The 21,581-nt window shown below is 35.0% G+C and overlaps 1 protein-coding gene across 5 annotated transcripts in view; it reads right to left on the reverse strand.

Annotated features, from left to right (window-relative positions):
- The window catches only part of TRPC1 (transient receptor potential cation channel subfamily C member 1), a 58,536-nt gene that overhangs the window by 17,821 nt on the left and 19,134 nt on the right, over nt 1-21,581 (reverse strand). For 3 of the 5 annotated variants that reach the window (XM_013965934.2, XM_018049540.1, XM_018049566.1), the window contains 5 exons: nt 17,411-17,613; nt 12,416-12,547; nt 10,687-10,882; nt 6,256-6,592; nt 156-295 (listed from right to left, as the gene is read on the reverse strand). In XM_013965934.2, coding sequence (XP_013821388.1) covers nt 156-295; nt 6,256-6,592; nt 10,687-10,882; nt 12,416-12,547; nt 17,411-17,613 — 1,008 coding nt within the window. Of the gene's footprint in view, nt 1-155; nt 296-6,255; nt 6,593-10,686; nt 10,883-12,415; nt 12,548-17,410; nt 17,614-21,445; nt 21,548-21,581 lie in introns of all 5 variants that reach the window. The other 2 variants (XM_005675480.3, XM_018049548.1) reach the window with 1 other exon arrangement.

The raw sequence follows: 21,581 nt of genomic DNA on the forward strand, positions 1-21,581 counted from the left end.
AATGGGCACTATTTCCTTGCCAAAGATAGGTTTAAAATGAAAACACATCAGACACAGATTTGGGCCAAAGTAACTCTGAGATCCATGGCTAAATATCTTGGGGTTTTCCTAAATAAACTTCACTCCTGCCTTCAATTGACATAGTTAATAGTCACCTTGTTGTGAGCAACCACTTTGAGGGCAAAGGTTGCCAAATAAAGTGAATTCATGACAAAACTGAGCTGATTACGAGATTCTTCTAAAAAGTCTTCCAACCCTTCATACCAGAGTCTTTTAATGTCTGACCATATCATTCCTAAAAAAAAAAAAACAGAAAAAAAAATCAGACGACGCCCTCTAATTCAATAAAAAACTAAAAAGATACATTAAGAGTCAAAGTATTAAATAACATGTATCATCTGTAGACTCATTCAGAAGAAAAAAATAACATTCAGTAAAAAGTTCTTAAACTTTGAAAGAAAAGGAATCTTTAGCTTCATCTGACAATATCTTTCCCATAGAGGGATTGTAATAAATGATGTGGAACAAGCATAAGAAAACAAATAAACCATTGTTAAATGTCCCCTCCCCAAAGGCTCGGTTCCTGATTATTTTCTTTTCTCTATCTACACTCCTATAGTGACCTCATCCAGTCTGGTCTAATGGCTTTAAATAGTTATCTATGTGGTAGACTTTCAAATTTTTAACCAAACCTGTATTTACACAATAATAAGTATCTCTAACCCTCCCTCCTAAACTTAACCTGCACAGGTAGTTGGCTACTTTAAATCTCAAACTGGATGTCCCAACATGTCCGAACTGAATTCCTAGTCTCTGCTCCCAAGCTCACAGCACTTGGAAACTTCCGTATCTCAGCTGATGGCAACTCCATCCTAGATGCTCAGTCTAAATGTCCTTGCCTCACCCTTGACTGATATTCTCGTAAACCACACATTCAATGCAGTAGTAAATCTGTTGGCTCTATTTTCAAAATATAGTTAGGAACTAACCTTTCTCACCACCACTTCAAATTCAAGCCACTATCTTCTCTGGCCTGAATGTCTGAAACAACCTACTTGGTCTCCCTGCTTCTACCCTATTTTCCCTGAAATCTATTCTCAACACAGCAATCAGAACAATCTTTTTAAAAGGCAAGTGTTATTTCTCTCATCAAAACCCTGTAGCAAGTCCCAGAGGACAAAGAATTAACTGCAGGACAGAACTCTTTCCCCATGGGAACAAAACCTCATGTTATCATCTATTAAAGGAGTTTCCTTGGAAACATATTATGTTAAGGAAAGTATGGAAAGTCAGCTGTGTTCAACATTGTTATAAAAACAATCACTGACTGGGAAACTGCGTAAGTGGAATCATAGACCCCAAAAGTATACACAAACAGGACTATATAAAAACATGTTAAGAAACACAGGTTTCAGCTTCTCTGTGTGATGTTTCTTTAACTTGAAGTGTGCCTGTAGCGGGAACTACACTCTGAGGCTTTATAAGATATCCAGATTTAGAAGAAATCCTGCCAGTTTTCAGGCTTCTCTGGCTGGGGTAGCCCACACCCATGAATATGACCTCATTCCACACGACTGTGTGCCCTCTATGGGGCTAAGAAGCCCCAGTTTTTTGTAAGAACTGCCAATAAAGACGTGTTTGAAGCTGTCATGCTTTATTTCCTGCCTTATATCCTTCCACAGAGCTAAGTAAATCTGGTATCAGGTTTCTGCCTATGGTGTCTGGCAAGTGTGAATGTTAATAAGAACCTAAGACCACTGCTGCTGACTGTGCACAGCGGGCACTGCACCCTGCACCTTCCCTTATATCTCCTTTTATTCAGAGTCAAAACCAAATTTTTTAGAACAGCCTCTGAGGCCCTACATTACCTCTCCTCTTGGATCTCCTCTCCTCTCAATCTTTCCTTCCACTACCCTAGTCACACTGGCCTCCTGGCTTCCTTGCTCTTCTCTGAACACCCAAAACTCCCAAACGGGACACTGGCTCTTCTTCCAGCTGGAAGCTCCTCATCCAGACATCCATCCAGCATCTTTGCTCACCACCTACTCTGATCGTCCTATTTAAAATCGCAAATTTATGCCTGTCACTCCCAATCCTCCAACTCTGCTTCTCTTTCTTTTCCCTTAGTACTTATCACGTTTAAACAATGGACATAGTTTACTTATTACGTCTACTATTAACTGACTATCTTTCTCCCACTTTGGGTAAAAGCTCTTCAAAAGTAAGAATATTTATCAACCAATGTCCTTAATGTCCTAAATAGTGCCTGATACAACAGAAGGTGCTCAAAAAACTTGCTCAATGAATAAATACACATAAATAAATACCAACCAAACCAAAACTTCCTTCCTCTTCTTTGGCCAGAAGTTTCTCCAGTTTTATATTCCTAGGAGTGCCAGAGAACAGTACCGCAATCAAGGATTGCTTTATGATACATTCCTCCATTAAGATATTTTTAAGGAGAATGTAAAGTGACTGCAAGGAGATCAAACCAGTCAATCCTAAAAGAAATCAACCCTGAATATTCATCAGAAGGACTGATGCTAAAGCTGAAGCTCCAATACTTTGGCCACATGATGCGAAGAACCGACTCATTGGAAAAGACCCTGATTGATGCTAAGAAAGATTGAAAGCAAAAAGAGAAGAGGGCAACAGAAGACGAGATGGTTAGATAGCATCACTGATTCAATGGACACGAACTTGAGCAAGCTCTGGGGAGACAGTGGAAGACAGAAGCCTAGCATGTTGCAGTCTGTGGGGTCACAGAGTTGGACATGACTTAGTGACTGAACAACAACAAATGACAAAAGACCAGATTGCTACAACCTGCATATGGGTAAAGATCAAGTTAAGCCATCAGAATCATCCTCTGGCTTACTAGTAGACAGAATAAGTCCCCTGGGAAAAGTATCTTGAGAGTATTCTTGAAAAACTCTGTTCATAATATCTTAATTATACAGAACACATACTTTATGTACAAGATCATTTTTAAATATCTGCAGATCTGACACAGAAAATACGTTTTTTATAAAATTACATTTGGAAGAGCTTCTATTTAAAATGAATAGGGACTTCCCTGGTGGTCCAGCGGCTAAGAGTCCGTACTCCCAATGTGGGGCCCAGGTTCGATCCCTGGTCAGGGAATTAGATGCCACATGCCACAACTAAAGATCCTTTATGCTGCAGCTAAGAGCTGGCACAGCCAAATAAACATTTTTAAAAACTGAAAATAATATAGATAAAAACTATCAAAAATGTTAAAGCAAATAACTTACATTTTGTTAACCCAAACACTGTAACACTAAAACACTAAACTAAGATGCTTACAGAAATAAGTATTTTATTTCTGTAAAATGCAATATTATACCTCAATGGAACTCTTGACAAAAATTACAACATGGATTGGATAAGATTTTGATTTTAAAAAGGCAGATATATGAAAGAATATTAAGTACCACTGACAGGTATTTTCCCATCTCTTATGCAACACCCCATACCAAAATGAAGCTAATATACTTGATCTATTTCAAATATCTGAATTGGATTGGGAAGAACACAACAATTTTAAACTATTATAAGCAACGCAATCAGTACATAATCAATGGACCATATATACATATAAAGAATTATTAATATTAGCAAAACTATAATCCCATCATTTGGGGATTTCTCAAGGCTTGCTCCTAGGTCCCCTCTTCTCATTTTATACTTTCTCACATGTCTCATGCATGCCCATAGTTTCATATACAACATATATGTAGATTACTTGCATACTGCTAACTCACGCTTAAACTTCCTCTTGAATTCTAGACTATGAAATCAACCAACTGGATGATTGATATCTCTTTTGAGTTATCTCAAAGAATTTTCAATTTCGACATATCCAAAACCACTCTCAGAATCTATTCTCTCACAAATTCCCAAACTTAGTACTCTTCCAGAATACTGACATTGCTTAATAATGCCCCACTCCTCTCCTCCTACATATATATATATGATATGTATATACATGTATGTGATATGTATATGTGTGTGATATGCATATGTGATATATATATATTTCCATGTTCTATTTGCTTTACTTTGTAATCTCTTGAACCTGTTTCTTTCTCTCTTTTTCTATCACAACCATCCTAAGTTCAAGGTATCCATCAGCTTACTGCAACAGGCTCTTTACTGGTCTCCCTCCATCTACTCTTGCCACAGCTCTTCCTCCCAACCCATTCTCTATTCTGTAGCCAAAATGATCTTGTCACTTACCCACTTAAAAAATCAGTGGTTTCCCACTGTTCTTAGTATTAAGTCAAAATTACTTAACGTGGCCGGCAAGGCTGTGCTGGGTCTAATGCAAATCCGAATCTGTGGCTTCATCCTGAATTCCACTTCTCTCGCTCTCCATGCTCCACCATTACTCAGTCCCTTCTGTGTGCCTCTTGCCACAGGGTCCCTGAATATAACTTTTAGATCAGCCTAGAATACTTTCTCTCCCAATTCTCCTAGAATAATTTTCTTTCCCAATTCTCCAAGTTGACTCCTATTTATTCTTTAAATTTTAGCTTATTTATCACTTCTTCAGGACAGCCTTTCCAATCCCCCATCTAGGTAAAAAGCCCTTATAATATGCTTGCCCTCTTAGCTCCATGATCTTTACTTAGTAGCACTTAACTCATATATAATTATTTATTTTATCTGTGTGATTCTCAAGTTACTGAGTTTTTCAAAGACAATAATTAGATCATAAGCACCATGCACGTTAGACCATATCTGTTTCTGCCTGTGCCAGGACAAAGCAGGTATATAACATTTCAAAATGTACCTTTTTGTAAGGGCTGTTCTATTATATTCCAACAGTTAAAAAAAACACCTAACTAAATGGACACCATTAAGAGTCTGCAGACTCAACAACACATTGTTTTCTTTTTTTTACCTTGCTCTTTGTAATTCAACCCTATTTATTTTTCTGGAGGGTTAAGGAAAATAACAGAAAGTAAATGTACCAAAGCCAGGTATCATGAGTCAGGAGTCACTGTACTCACGGCATGAAAAAGTAAACTGAACCAAGGAATGCCTTTAAACAAGCAGGCACAACCCCTCTCAAAAAGGGCAAGGGCAGTGAAAACTATAGAAGGTCATTATTTATTTTACAGCATAATACTTATTAAAAAAAACAATTTTCAGCAAATAAAATGTCTTCTGAAAAGACTGTTATTTCTAAAGAGATACGGCTATCATTGTAAAGAACTGATTTACAGAGTGAGTCACCAGGGAATGCTCTAAACCCAAATTTAAGTAATGGTTCTATAGTACAGATGGGCTTCCCCGATGCCTCAGCAGTAAAGAATCCGCCTGCAATGCAGGAGACGTGGGTTTGATCCCTGGATCAGGAAGATACCCTGGGGGAGGAAATGGCAACCTACTCCAGTATTCTTGCCTGGAAAACCCCATGGACAGAGGAGCCTGGAGGGCTACAATCCAAAGCGTCAGACATGACTGAGCAACTGAGCACAAGCAGAAGTAAGGTAATATGCATTTGCAAAAGTCCATAGGTTCTTAAAAGAAAAACTAATGATATAACAAAATAATTAACTCTTAAAATGCAACCAAATATATTTTAAAATACCTAAGAAAATGTTCATATTCTTATAACAAAAAAAAATTCATCAGCAAAATCTGCCTTTAACAAGCATGAACAATTTTAGTAACTGAGAAAGAATTCTTAGCTCCCATGTAATTAAATCATATAAAGAGATCTGCTTCCTTATTTTCAAGTTTAAGAACATTTATCTTTTTAAAAAAATGTAAGCTATGTCCCCAGTGATCATGTACTTAGTCGCCCACTCATGTCCGACTCTTTGCAACCCCTTGAACTGTAACCCACCAGGCCCCTCTCTCCATGGGGATTGTCCAGGCAAGAATACTGGGAGTGGGTTGCCATGCCCTTCTCCAGGGGATCTTCCCAACCCAGGTGTTGAACCAAGGTCTCCTGCATTGCAGGCAGATTCTTTACCATCTAAGCCACGAGGGAAGCCCCCCAAAATATGGAACACTTCACGAATACAGCCATCCTCTCTGTATTGTTCCAATTTGAGTATATGTGCTGCCGAAGCAAGCACTCAATGATTATGGAAGTGTTCAAATTCTTGCTGTATAAACTATGTAAAATTATAAGCTGACTGCAGTTTATAATGCCACCAATCAAGGGAGAATTAACAGGCTAAATAAAGGCAGAACCTTTTAAACTAACTTGATACCTACCAATAATCCACAGTATAAGGAGATAGTCTATTCTTTCAAGGGCTGGCCCCATTGTGTTTTTCTTATCCTCATTGTAGACAAGAGAGTATAGGTTTAGTAACAGTAGGAATGTGAAATATGATGCTCCATGAATAATAAATTTCATGAAAGGTGTGTGAATAATTCTGCCAAACTGAGATTTTGGAGCTATCAAATAACAAAGTGACAAAACTGGCCAAAAGATGCCAACTGTCAAAACAGTCATTATCTTCTTACAGGTAGGCTTACGACGGTAACCTGACATCTGTCCAAACCAAACAGTGTTCAGGAACTGCTGACAGTTGGACTGGGAAACAAACTGAAAAGGAAGCACACACACAAGTCAAATATAACTTGTAAATAGGATCCAATAGCACTATTATTTAGTTATATTGAAAGTTTTAATTATAGTTTGAAATCAGTTCTATATAGTCCAGTTTATTTTTCTTACATGTAATAAAAGAGTGTAGTGGTTAAGAGCATAGACTCTGGAGCCAGATTATCTAGATTTAATTCCAGGCTCTGCCACTTAGCTTACTAAATGACCTTGAGCAAGTTTTTAAATCTCTCTCAGCCTCAAATTCTCCATCTATAAAATGAGGATAATAATAGTATCCAGTCAAACACTGGTTATGAGGATTAAATGTAAAGCTCTTAGAAAAGTGCCTGGTCATAGCATGCATCACTTAAGTATTAGTGACTATTACTAGCCTGCCTGCTTAGCCATTATGAAACATTTACTTTATAAAGACTTATAACAGTGTTATGAAATTTCAAAATTAACAAGCATAATCCATAGAAAGAGACTTCAGCCTACAAAAATTAATGATTTCAGTTACAAGAAACCAACATGTCAAGCACCGCAAAGCAATTAAAGGCTAAACATCACATATATTTATGTTCCATGAAAACACTGAGAATTTCTTAAAATGTGTTAAAGACGCTCTTAAATCCTCATAAAATGGAATTCTGTGTGGGAAGAAAAGGAAAAATATTCCCAAATAAGAGGAAAATTCTAGTTCAAATACAGAAATTAATTTACTGAAGTTTATAAAGATTCTTAGTTTACAAAATTCAGAAGTAATATTTTCCCAATATAATGTTCATGCTAGGAAGTATAAGTTAAGGATTCTGATGACTCTGGACTCAGTAATGTAATCAGGCTTGAAAATCATTGAAGTAAAGCACAAATGATCATAATATCATTCAGATATTCAATAATATTTGGTCAATGTTATGTTTTAAAATGTTTCATCCCAAGACAGAATATAATTTATAGAATGCAACAGTGTACTTAAAAAACCTGGACAGAGTTTTGTTGTTTATTGTGCTTATCAAGAAATTTCCTAATAGGCCATACCTATTTTTGGCAATTAATATTTGTCCTTCTGCTTAGCTCTCAGTGTTGTTAGGGAATTGTTAATTTGTCCCTCAAAAGGAACTATCAGGGAGAAAAATACAGATTTTCTTCCCACCAACCACCCAGTTTAGTAGCATCCCAAACTCAGTAGTTTCATCCTTCCCCCAAGTATCAAAGCAATCTCAGGACTGACTGCTGCCCTCATCATCTCTCTATACTATGATGATTTAATTAACCACAATGTTAAATATGTAATTGGAAGAACTTTCAATTGGAGATATTCTAAGTCTGTGGTGGTTTTAAAATATAGACACGAATTCTTTGATACTCTTCTCATCAACAATGGAGAGGCTACCAATATTCCCTGTCCTTCAGTTCACCAAGATGGTTATTGCTTTAACAAGTAGATTCTGGAAGTGATGCTATGTAAATTCTGAAGGCTGGTCTTAAAAGAACATTCAGCTTCCACCTTGTTTGGGAAACACTTGGTCTTGGAGCCAAAAGACGGCATATAAAACGTCCCACTGCCCTGAAGCCACCAGCCTACAAAGAAGCAGAGGCTACATGTAGCCACTCTGATTAACCCTCAGAGGCTTCTCAGACCATCTTGCAGCCAGTGCACCACGAGGGCCATGCTCCTCCATGGTTCCAGTCCTGAGTTCTCACGAGGACTGCCCTCAATGGACCCAGCCTACTGAGCATCCTGCCCACTCAGAGCTCCCTGTTTGAGACCTCAGGTGTTGCTCAAGCACCAGGCATATGAATGAAGAAACCTCCCAGCTGAGATCACTGACATGGTGAAGCAGAGACAAATCAATCTTGCTGTACCCTTTCCTAATTCTTGACTTCAAGAGGTTTGTGACCTCACAAAACTCAAAAGCATAATAAAATGATCATGAAATTATCACAAAATGACTATGAAGTATTGTTTTATGCCACTTGAGTATCAGGGCAGTTTGTTATTCAGGATGTAGCACCAGAACAAAATATATCAACTATCTGAGAAAATATTATCTTTCCCTTTGATTATATTTAGAAATCCAATGTAAAAAACTAATTTATATTTCATTCATTTTTTAAATTACAGAATATTTTCCTCCCAACTAAAAGTATTACCATTATTCCTTATTCCTTTTCTCTAATCTTCTTTACCCACTCCAGTACTCTTGCCTGGAAAATCCCATGGACGGAGGAGCCTGGTAGGCTACAGCCCATGGGGTCGCAAAGAGTTGGACATGACTGAGCGACTTCACTTCACTCACTTCACACTCTGTCACTGGAGGAGGAAATGGCAACCCACTCCAGTACTCTTGCCTGGAGAATCCCATGGACAGAGGAGCCTGGCGGGCCATGGTTCACGGGGCCACAGAGAGGGGGACATGACTGAAGTGACTGTGCACAACGGGCCATCTTCTTTAGAATGGGACATTTGCTTATCCTCTGAATTCTTCAGGGATATATACATGTATGTCATTAGGAAACTTCCTTAGTTTTTCTCCCCTTACCAGGATAATCTTGGTTTTTTCCGCCTTTCTTTGAGATTCTTTTTCCAATCACTTAAGTTGATTTTGCTATATCTTTTCTGTCATTTTCTAGTTATTTCATGTCTATTTTAGGTTGTGGAACACAAAAGTAAATAAACATAAGATCTACTCAAATGTATACCAGAGGAAGATTATATCAGAGTTCTCTGTTTTTAGGTATACATATTAACATTGTATTTTCTTCTTAAGCCACATAGGTATGTTATTGATTTATCATCTTATAGCTACCTGGATCCAAATTCTTATACATAATTTTTTATAAATGCTCTACCTTAAGTAAGAAACCTCAGAGTACTAGAAAAAGTATACTATTTGAAGCCAGAGATCCGGATGAGAAATATAATATCTAGGTAATCTTAAAGTAACATCTTAAAATTCCTATATCAATCTCCCAAGTCACAAAGCTATTTGGAGGCTCAAACTGTCAACCAAGATAATAAAAAACTCTGCTCCGAGCACCAAAGGTCCTATATCTTGCCTTCTACCATAGGTTGCTCAGTCGTGTCCGACTCTTTGTGACCTCAGGGACTGTAGCCTGTCAGGCTCCTCCGTCCATGGGATTTTCCAGGCAAGAGTGCTGGAGTGGATTGCCATTTCCTTCTCCAGGGGATCTTCCCAACCCAGGAATCGAACCCGGGTCTCCCGCACTGCAGGCAGATGCTTTACCGTCTGAGCCACCAGGGAAGCCCATAATTGTGATAAGCAAGTTTTACTCCAATATCTATGTTGTTAATAAGAATAATGGGTCTTAGAAGCAATAATTTAAAAGTATCATACACCAGCACTCCCCAACTGAACATCATTGTCTGCATATAAATATCCATGTCTATTAAGTTATCTCAAAAAATGAAATTAAAAATGCATACCTTCCTTCTTCAAGTTCCTGAATCATATGCATGTGAGTGTATGGGGAGTAGAAATAGGTATTTCCCTTAATAGGAAGGGATGATGCCAGAAGAGCCAGATTCAACTTAGTTATCATAGCATACGTCTCTCCACCTTTGGGTTTCACAATGAATTAACAAATAAGAATAAGGAACATAATATCTGATACTTTTATTTTTAAACAGAAAGGCCCTATATCTGTAGAAAGGACTATTTATAACTAGATTAATAATATAAATTCGTAACAGACAAAACACAAGGTGGAAACTGCATTAGGAAGGCATTTACTATTCAAAATCTTACCTGCATAGATAGCTACTATTTAGCAAAAAGGATTATATTAATATCCATACTATTATTATTGTTAAAAATAATAGCAACTACCATTTATTGAGTACTTGCTTAATGGCAATATTCATTGTACTACACTCTTTAAATATGCATATCCTTAATTAATTCTTAAAACTAAAGCTCAGACAGATTCAATAACTTTCCCAAGGACACACAGTTTTTATGAAGCAGAACTAGGATCTCAATGTAGATGTATTGCTCCAAAGCCTTTGCCCTGAGCCACTAGACTACTGTGGAGGAAATAATTTAAATATATCACAGAAAACTTCATACCTCCTTTTGGTTATATTTGATAGCAAGTTTTAGACGACTTAAGTTCATTCTTTCTTCTAGTAATCCCCGTTTGTCAAGAGGCTCGTCATTGGATGTATGGTTTAGGATAACTTCTAATTCACGTGAATTCCGGGCTTGGGCAAGCAAATCTTTAGCAAACATTTTACATTGTCGGGCTAGTTCCTCATAATCGTTTCTGCAAAGTGTACAGTCTATTATTAAAAATGCCACTTCCATCTTCTAATTAAGGTGTTTTCACTAGAAATATTACTCAATAACATTTTAATTCCGACAGTGCTACACAACATCTGAAGTCATTTTGTGCTGTCAAAGGAACCTACTGGTACATAAATCCCCCACAGCTTTGGGGAAAACTGTAACACAATTATGTTCTCTGCATTCATATTGATAATCTCAGATGAGCACAGTGTTTTCTCATATATATTGATATTCCTAGAAATTCTGATAATATTTTCAACACATTCTTCATTTAACTCATTTGCCTTTATTCTCTATAAGTTCTGTATAAACCTTTCTTTTATATTATTTATCTAAACAATAGGTAATATCTTGATGCTATCCAATAAATATTATTATATGATTTTTAACCAGAAATTTTTTCAATGATAGTTTGAAATGTGTTTACACTACTTCTGATATCAAAATAGTATTTTGTTTCATTTTTAAGATGCTCCTTTGAACAAAATCCAAGTTAGAAAGAAACACTGAAACATTCCTAGTTACACAATCACTATTCCTTGAAACTTAGGACTTACCTGCTTATTAAAGGCAAGCCTAAATCACTTGTGAGAAACTAAGAAGTTTTAATAGACAATTCTTTATAAAATATCAATTATGTTACGCTTAAGCCTGAGTGGAACAACTTAAGAATAAAGTTAGAAATAGTTATGAAACAACTGGGATCAGATTTCAGAAACTAATTTTTTATTCAGTGTTTTTAAAGTGAAAGGAAGGGAAAATATGAAGAATTTTTCATTGATTAATTTTCTATTCAATGGGGTTTTCCATGAATTGGCTGCATAAAGTTATAACTCAAAGAATTAAAAACTTTTCCTTATTGGCTAACATTTTCTCATCTATTCTTTGCATTTACTACATAACCAAAACTACTTAAGTTTGGTAGAATAACTAGTTGAATTTCTTTAACAAAGTATTATCTACTTCTTAGTCTAAGAATTTAATTATAGTCTTATCTAATTAGTTTTATGTCTACATGTTATGTTTCTCCTACTAGAAAATCTCACTGAACAGTGAAATGGGACAATGTCTGGGTGTGTGAAATGTACCTGACATACAAAAAAGCATTCAATATGCTTCTGAAAGTTATGAAGGGTTGGGCTCCAAGGACGGTTATAGAATCTGAGAATGAGGAAAGAGAGCAGTTATAAGCAAGTTTGCTCTTGTTTATGGCTACCATTCCCTTTATTCTTCACATTGCCCTAGAATGCCTCTGGTAACATTGAACAAAGTAGGGATTTAAGCATGGGTGGAAGAGTGGAAGAGAGAAGATGGGGAAAGAGTGACTTAAGTGGTACTAGGATCTGTTCCACTGAGAGAAAAGGAAAATCCTAAGTATATGGCAGAAAGGCCTGGTCATTTCGGATCAAATGTAAACAAACATTAAGTGATAATTTGGCCTATGAGAAAACTCATGCTGAAAATATTCTGGAAAAAAGAGAGATAATTTACAATTTCCATTTATTCCCACCTGAATTCCACCTCCACGAGGCTTAATTCTTTTAAATCAGCACTAAGTTCAAATGCTCTCAGAATTGGATCCTCCTCTGTTAACATTATTAGAGCTGGACTGGCCAAGCAGCGATATATATCAAGACGAAACCTGAGATAAAATTTGATTCCATTATGTAAAATATTTATTATATACATGTGATTAGTATTTTTAACCTATAATTTTCATAAATTTAAAATATTATAAAATTAAAAGAAAATAAAACATTTATAATACACTTATTATAAAGTAACCTACAAAAAGAAAGACTTAAAAATAAATATTCTGAGATATAATTATTGAAAAATTTTATACCACTGCTTTTAAAGAAATCGTTTTAGTATTTCTTTTCATAGACTTAAAACTCTGTATCCTTCAATTTAATTTAAAAATTTCTATTCCTGAACTTAGTATTATTTTAAATGAAATCTGCTAATAACATTGAATATATGGATGCTTATTAAATTTTCCTTCCCCAGCAATAAATTTACTTTAATATGCTACCTATATATATGACTCATTTAATCAGGTTATTTTTGAAAGACATTTTCAAATCTTAAGAATAAAATCATTCATTTATGCCTAATTTCTAGCTAATAGAAAAGTATTCGCTTTACCTTCCATGAGCTAATTAATGTTTATATTCAATATCCAACAGGAACCAAATCAAAAAAGTTTTGTTATTATTTTTTCATTTATAAACATATAATTCTTAATTTAAAATTTGGTAACTATTATATATTCTTACTTTTAAATAAAAATTTAATATATGCCTGTTTCTTTAAAAAAAGCAAGCAGTTTAGAAACATAATGCTCTGCAATTTTTCTCCTTCCACCAAGTCTACTCCTCAAAGATAGTCACATTTCAGAGAATTGTGAAAAATCTTTCCCGATATTTTCTAATCATACACAAAAGTACTCAGACATACTGTATACAGGGACAATTATTTCTATGTCACTGCATACAGAGTAACCTCATTATTTCCTAAAACTGGATGGTTTTCCATTTGACAGCAGTCCAACTTAATGGAATTTAAGTTGCTTCTAATTTTTTACTTCAATTAATAATGTAACAATGATTATTCTTTAGTTCATATACCCTTTGCACATTCAGAATTGCTGGATAAAATGGCATGTGTATCTTAAAATCTGGAGGATGTTTCCAAAGCACAAACAATAAGGAAAGCTCATTCCCCCCCCAATCTTCATGCTGCTACCCTAATGGAAGAAAAATGGAATTTTAAGAGTTGTATTACTCTAGATTTCTCTAAAAGCTCAAGCATCCTTTCATATTTACTTTTCATTATAGTTCTGTAAACTATCTGTTCATTTGTATTTCCCTATTTTTCTGGTGATTTTTTAAAAAATTCATGAACTTGTAAAATCTCTTTAAATATCAAAGAAATTAGCCCTCTGTCTAGTCAAAAGTGTTTTAAATACTTTTCCTCAGTTGGTTGTCTTTTCACTTTGCAATGAAATTTTTCTGTATAGAAATTTAAAACTTTTATGAAATAAATTTATTGAACTATTCCTTATTTAACTGCTAAGTCTCATGTCTTAGACACAAAAATAGGTGCTATATAATGCATTTTTAAGAAAACAATATTTATGAAATTCAACTTCGAGCTAGCTATTTAATAAACAAGTAAAATTATTTTATCTTAAGTAAGGATTTCTAAAGGGGTATTTGTCTATACCAAAACTGCTCCGAAAACTTGAGAAAAAATATATACAATCAAGCAACTAATTTGTTTCCATCATTATGTCTATAGTAATTTTTTATGGTAATCAATTTTAGCAGGTTGTTGTAAAAATGACTTTTGTATTAGCCTACATTATCATGTCTAAAAATATGGATTAGGGACATAATGCACAGAAAAACTGCTCGTATTGGTGGCAAACAAGTGGCTGTGTAACAGTGAAGTGCCATAGTATGGAAAGCAATTAGATAGAATCAGAAAAATAATGAGGCTGCACCACTTTATAAAATCTGTCATTTTTGGCATAGAGAATAGATTTGTGGTTGACAAGGGGGTAGGGGGGAAGAAGATGGACTGGGAGTTTGGGGTTGGTAGATACAAACTACTATATGTAGAATGGATTGACAACAAGGCCCTCCTGTTGAGGACAGGGAACTATACTCAATACCCTCTGATAAACCATAAAGAAAAGAATACAAAAAAGAATGTACTTATGTGCATCTCTGAGTCACACTGTTATATAGCTAATATCAGTATCATGTTATAAATCAACTATACTTCAGTAAATGAAAATAAAATAAAATCTGTCATTTTGGTATTCAAAACACTATCAAAAGTAATGGTGGAATATAAAGAGATCAATGATTTTACTGTACAAAAATATGCATAAAATGGATAAAATCATTTAAAAAAAATCAACTATTTCAGGTCACGCAAAATTATCTATTGAGAATCAGTTACTGGAAAACTACCAGAACTTCAGGCAGGAATGGCTGGAACCTGTGGCCTTCTTGCCTAAGGCCCACATCCATTATCTCTGCCTTCAGTTCATTTAAGGAGAACTGTAGTTTTCCATTCTGAAACTGGTAAATCTCTACCTTTGTGCTAACAGGGTATAAATCAATTAGTTGGGAAGTAAAAACCTACAGCTCTGCTGGCTGAAAGGACTGGACTTAGTACAGACAACCAAGGAAAACCTGCAGCTTTTTGTAAGACCAAGTTTGCAGGTTGAGGTGAGGGAACCAGTGGACCAAACAGAAATTTAATAGGGAGATCTTGGAAATGAGAAAAGATATACAAAGTCTCCACAAATTCCTGGGCAACTAAAAAATTAGGCATGTGTGCACAGCATCAGGGTGTCTGATGAAAAAGACAAGGAACTCTTAAGAAATGGCTGCAACTTTGAGTGCATTCCCCAACTAATCCACAGAATGTTTTTTTGTGCTTTATATTCCACAAACGAGTGAAAACATACAGTATTTGTCCTTCTCCATCTGACTTGTTTCACTTAGCATAAAGCTCTCAGAGTCTAACCATGTTGTTACAAATGGAAAGACTGTATCACCTAGCACTGCATCATCTCTGAAATTTAAAAACCAGTATCTCACAAATACAGACTGCCTCTCTTCCACTTCCCAGAAACCTTTACCCGTCTCTTTCTTGGTTAACTTTCTTTTCTCCTGCAGCTCTGCTTAGCAATTCCTGAAAATGACTTTAGTCAGAGCTCTTTTGACATTTGCTATAACTGTTTTCTTGATCAATAACAAACTCTCTCAAAGCCTCCAACAAATATACCAAACCACTTGCAGTTCCCTAAATAAACCACATTCATGTACTGTGTAAAATGCCTTTTACCTTTTCATTTTCATTCATACTTAAACACTGAGCTCAAGCCACAGCTCCTCTAAAAGCTTTTAGAACAAGCTTTTTTCACACCTCAAATCAAAACCACGTTGTGTTCTCTCCAGCATCAAACCCTATCTCCAAATGCTTACTACACATGTAAGCATACTATCGGAAAATAATTTATATTTAACATTAATAAAGGATTTTAGTACTTAGTTCCCTAACCAGGGATTAAACCTTTGCCTTTGGCAGTGGAAACGTGGTGTCCTAACCACTGGATTGCCAGGGAATTTCTCATAGACTAGTCATTTTAAAACTAGAAAGTTAGACAAATTGCCATAGCTGGGCTTCCCTGGTGGCTCAGTGGTAAAGAATCTGCCTGCCCATGCAAGGGACAGGGGTTAATTCCCTGATCCAAGAAGATCTATATGCCACGGAGCAGCTAAACCTGTGCGCCACAACTACTGAGCCTGTTGCTCTAGAACCTGCGAGTGGTAGGTACCTACTGAAGCTACTGAAGCCTGACTGCCCCAGAGCCCATGCTCCACAAGAGAAGCCACCACAATGAGAAGCCCGTGCACTAGAGAGTAGCCCCTGCTCCCCGCAACTCAGAGAAAGTCCACGCGTAGCAATGAGGACCCAGCACAGTCAAAAACAAATAAAGAAGATTATTTTTAAAATTGCCATAACTATCAACCAGATCTTCTCAAAGAGAAACATAGATCTCATTGGAAAAGGGACTTGAAAACAGAAAAAATTTTCAGTACAATCTCTGCAAGTAAACACTAAATTGATTCCCAGGAGACTTTTCCAATTTATGGATTTGTGACTATCTGTTGATCCACCAAAGACCTGTTCGTAAGGAGAGGAATGAGGTAAGGTAGACGGTGTACAGCTTTAAAGCTAATTTCACACATACTGTATAAAAAGCCTTAACTAGAAAACAGTAACAACAGATGGCATGGGACTTCCAACCATATTTTCTGTAGTAAATGCTTTCTCTGACACTATCTCAACTACATCTGACCACTGTAAAGATAATACATACATAAAGGGTATGCTGAAAATGAGATTTTCAAGTCTAGCCCAAAACCACACATGTTATACCACATGCATATGTGTGATCTTGCTCAACCTGTCCAGGAAGAGATACTTTCTTGAGTTCATTCACCCCTCAGTTATTAACATTTTTGACTGGGGAGAATGAGAAGAGAAAAAGACTTAAATATTGTGTGAGAGGGGACAAAGAGGCATAACAGGCTGAGTATTAATTAGATAGGTAACAATATTTATTTTCTTATAAATAAGATAGGAAGTAGTTATCTTCATCCCTTCCACTACTTGGAAATTCTTTTAGATTAATAAACCCTGCTTCTAAAAAGCAAATAGTGACCCTATCTCTGACCAGCAGAATTATGAGATAAACCTTATTCATAATCTGGAAAGTTTTCCTGCTTATTCATCATTTAGTAAACATTTCTTTAAAATACAGAACTCACTGTATTAAGCAAAGCAGCTAGAAGTTTGGCTTTCATTACTCACTGCAATACCAGCTTTCTTAAAAATCTAAATAGAACAACGATAAAAAACTATATTGACATATACCTTACTGCATCACACGTCTTAATTTAAATCTTAATTTTCTGACCTGGAATGTCGGAGGCTGTCCTTTTTGTTTTTTGCAGAACACAATGTACATTCACAGCCAACTGCATGGGGCTTAGGTAGAGATACATCCTGTTTTAACAGCATTGTAAGAATTTCATAGTTGTTACGATGAGCAGCTAAAATGACAGGTGCAACATCCATAGTTGTTGAATACTCGGGATTCTGAATTCTCTCCATTAGTTTCTGAAAAATATTTATATAAACATCCAAAAGTTCTTACTTGCGACATCAAAAAAACATTTATCTAAAGAATGTAATGAACAAAAGACACAAAGAACATAAAAATTATTTTGAGAAAGATAATCACATTTTACTAGGATTAAAATCTTTTTTGAAACCGCAAAACAACTTTAGTTAGTAAATGCAATATAATCATGACAGACAAAATCTTCACTGGGAAATATTCATATAGCCAGAATTTTGTTTTCCTAACAAAGAAGTGTGGATATCTGGAGAAATACTTAAGGAAAAAGTGTTTCATTTTCACAAGATTATGGCAACATGCACGACAAGGATAAAGAACAAGAATTTTAGAAAGAGAATATAATGGAAAACAGAAGTGTTAAAAATAGGCAAAGTATAAAGGCATGAGAAAAAAATTTTTAAATCCACCTCTACGACAAAACCTTGCCACATTGATAGCAATGAAGTTACTTGTAAAGAATAAGAAAATAGGAGGCAGTCTTCATTTTGTATAATTCTCTACATATTTTCAAACACCACTTATACTACTTCCTGTTACAAACGCACAAAAACACTAACAATCATAGCTCCTGGAACCATTAGGCAGTTTGCATTTATTATCTCATTTAATCCCCACAATAGCCTGCAAAATTGAACATTATAACCTCCATGAAGAAACTGAGGCTCAGAGAAGTTAATGTGCCCGAGCTATCCAATAGAGTGGTAAAGTACAGATAGAACCCAGGTGTCTGGTCCTCTGGAGCCTGAGCTCCTTTCACGGCATGGGCTCATGCCTGGGGACTGCATAACACGAGGAAAGAAACATCAGTAAATAAGAGCCAGGTAAAGTAAATAAGGTTGACTATACTAGGACTATTGTATATTCTTTCTAATACTTATCACTTTTTCATAGATGTTTTCCTGTGAGCTGTTTGATTCCATAGTATAAGCTCATCAAGTTCACAGTTAATTTGTGTAATTTTTACTAACATTGTAATAGTACACACATTATAAAAAACCTGAAAAATATACAAAAGCAGAAATAAAAATACCCATATTTCTACTACCTTAAAACAGTATTTGTTTTTAATCCTTTTGCCACCACACCTGCTTTTAAGGGCAACTTCAAGGAAGCTATAACAAAGACTCTTTTGGAAAAAAATTTTTTGTACAGAACTTTGCATGCAGTTTAAGGAAGTTCATAGATTCTCTGTTCAAGGTATTTTATTTTGCTACTATAAATAATACTGTCACAAACATCTTTATGAATACAGTTTTTTCAAACTTTAGGATTATCTCATTAACATAGAACCCTTGAAGTGGAATTATAGATCTAAAGGCCATGACCAATTTTGAAGCTTTTGATATGTATTATCAAGACCTTTTAATAGTTTACATTACTAATAATACAGGAATGTACCCACACACTAAGATTTACTCATCAGCACTGGGCATGATCATTCCCAATTTATGAGCGAAAAAACTATCATGAATATTAATTTACTTTTCTTTGATTACTGGTAAATTTTATTATTTTCTGACATTCTTATTTTTTTCCTTCTTTCATGAATAGTTTGTTTATATACTTCTCTTCTATTTATTGGGGTCTTCAAATTAATGAATTTATTTAAAAATTACAGAGAAATCTATAAAAATTTACTCCATTCCCCCTATTTACAAAAGAAGAGGTTATAAAGAAGAGGAAGTCATATTTAATCTCTTACAAAAATAATGGTCCTTATTTTTCCCATGAAACATACTTAACTATGTGAAAAACAGAGACAGATGATTAAAATCCCTAATTTCATTGCACAAAATATAATCTACATACTATAAAAAAGAAACCTGTATTTGAAAATCAAAATTTATCAAAAGACAATTTTGATAAGCCAAGAATATAGAATGAATTCACTGAGATGACAAATTTTGAAAGTATATAAAAATACTTGACATTGCCTGTCTAGAGGTAATCAACCTGTTAAAAAGCGATGTTGCTGTCACTAGAAGTATTCAAAGCAAAGGCTGGATAACCTTTTTCTGTTAGAGATACTGAAAAAGTGTTCTCTTACTGAATAGGTGAGGACTGCCTGGCCTTATAACTTGAAATTCAATTGGCAGTGGTAATGGTGATGAAATTGTATCAGTCAGTTGCTCCAATACCCTGGGACTCTACACTCAACCTCCTCAAGGGAGTAAATGGGTTAAGAGGTTAAGAGGTTGAACAGGTAGGGATACCAAAATATACTAGTAACTGGAGGACGGGTGACGGAGAATTGAATAGGATTCTAGACATTTCTGATCTTTTGAACAGGAGCTATACTATTAGCTCTTTTTTCTCTACACTGTTGGTTGCTTGCTACCACTTAAAATTAGCTGGAACTATCCTTGGGAGAAAATTACACTTATACAGACTTTGTCATAGTTTAAATGAGGGAAAAATATTTCAGTTAATATATGATAAAGTATTTAATTTAGGGGAGCTTCTCTTCTTTCTCAAGAGAATGGCAGATCATTTGCAATCAATTTATAATTATTTCTTAAACAATATTTTTCTTCTGATCATAGCCAGTTTGCAACACTCCCAGAAATTATTTTTACTGATTATTTCACTATATCCTCACCAATAATGAATGTTGTAACTGTTAAATTTTGATACATACACAGCAAATATCTCATTTTTACAGTAGAATTTATTGCATTATTAGTGACTATCTTCTTAATCACAAAAGCAATAAAGAAAACAATATCCTTAATTTGGTAATGTGATGACTGCTGTTATGTATATTTATACACATATTTCCATACAATTCCTTTTCTATGCATATTTTTAAGCTCAGATAATACTATCTATACAGTTTACTATTCTCATTTTTTACCATTCTGTACCAATGTTAGAATGTTAGGTGTTCCTAATTATTCCTTTAAAATACTATTTTAATATACAGGTAGTTATTTATTTTCAAATCTATTTTGGGATGTTCAGATTATGTCACATGGTTTTTTCATTGCTACAAATAAGATTACAAGTAACATTTTTGTCTACATTTCTGACCATCTCCTTGACAAATTTCTAGAGGAGGAAGTGATAGTTTAAAGAATATGAACATCTTTCTTGTTATTGACACGTCCTGCCAAACCATTTTTCAAACTACCTTCCTTTCCAGTGGTGTATGAGACTGTACTACTCCTTTGCTATCAATGGTTATTACTTTTTAAATAATCTTCGCTATCTGATAAGCAAAAATTGGCATCTCATATTTAATTATTAATAAGATTATAATTTTGCACACTGAGATTTTTCTACATCTTTTATTGATTTTTAAGTTTTTCATCAATTCATCTAATATTAAGATTATGAATTTGAGATATATGCTAAAAATATCTTTTGAAAGTTACCCGTCTGCTTTCTAATTTTTCCCGAGGTCTTGATTTCAGAAGTTTAACTTCTATACAACCAAAGGCTGCGCTACTGTGATTTTTGTTCAATAGTCCTTCCCTCTCAAACAGTTAAATATTCACCTACATTTTCTTCCAGTTTTATGGTTTCATTGTTTATACTTAAAGCTAAAATCCAACTGGAAACTGATCTGTATTTTCAACTTAACCTGCAGAATGTTCCAAACTAAAAATACGGGATTGCATCAACAAAATTCTAGAAATATCATGAATTTTAAGGTTTCCTGAGAGCAATATTAGTTATTCTTGCAAATGTCTAGAGAAAAAAAATCTATTTCTATAAAACGAAGTAAATTGGAGGGGAAGAAAAAATGGCAATGGGGCAGATCTATTTTGGTTTAAAAATTCAAATTAATAAATATTTAAGAGTACTAACTACTATAGTTGGTCTTGATGATCGTTTTGGTCGATGATTAAGTAGTATATCAACAGCTCCCACTACTTCAGAGTCGATTGCCACCAAAAGTGCATCTGCGGACTTTAAAAAAACAAAAAGTTAAAAATGAAAATGG

This window comes from Capra hircus, chromosome 1 (genome assembly GCF_001704415.2).
Source record: "Capra hircus breed San Clemente chromosome 1, ASM170441v1, whole genome shotgun sequence".
Taxonomy (NCBI): domain Eukaryota; kingdom Metazoa; phylum Chordata; class Mammalia; order Artiodactyla; family Bovidae; genus Capra; species Capra hircus.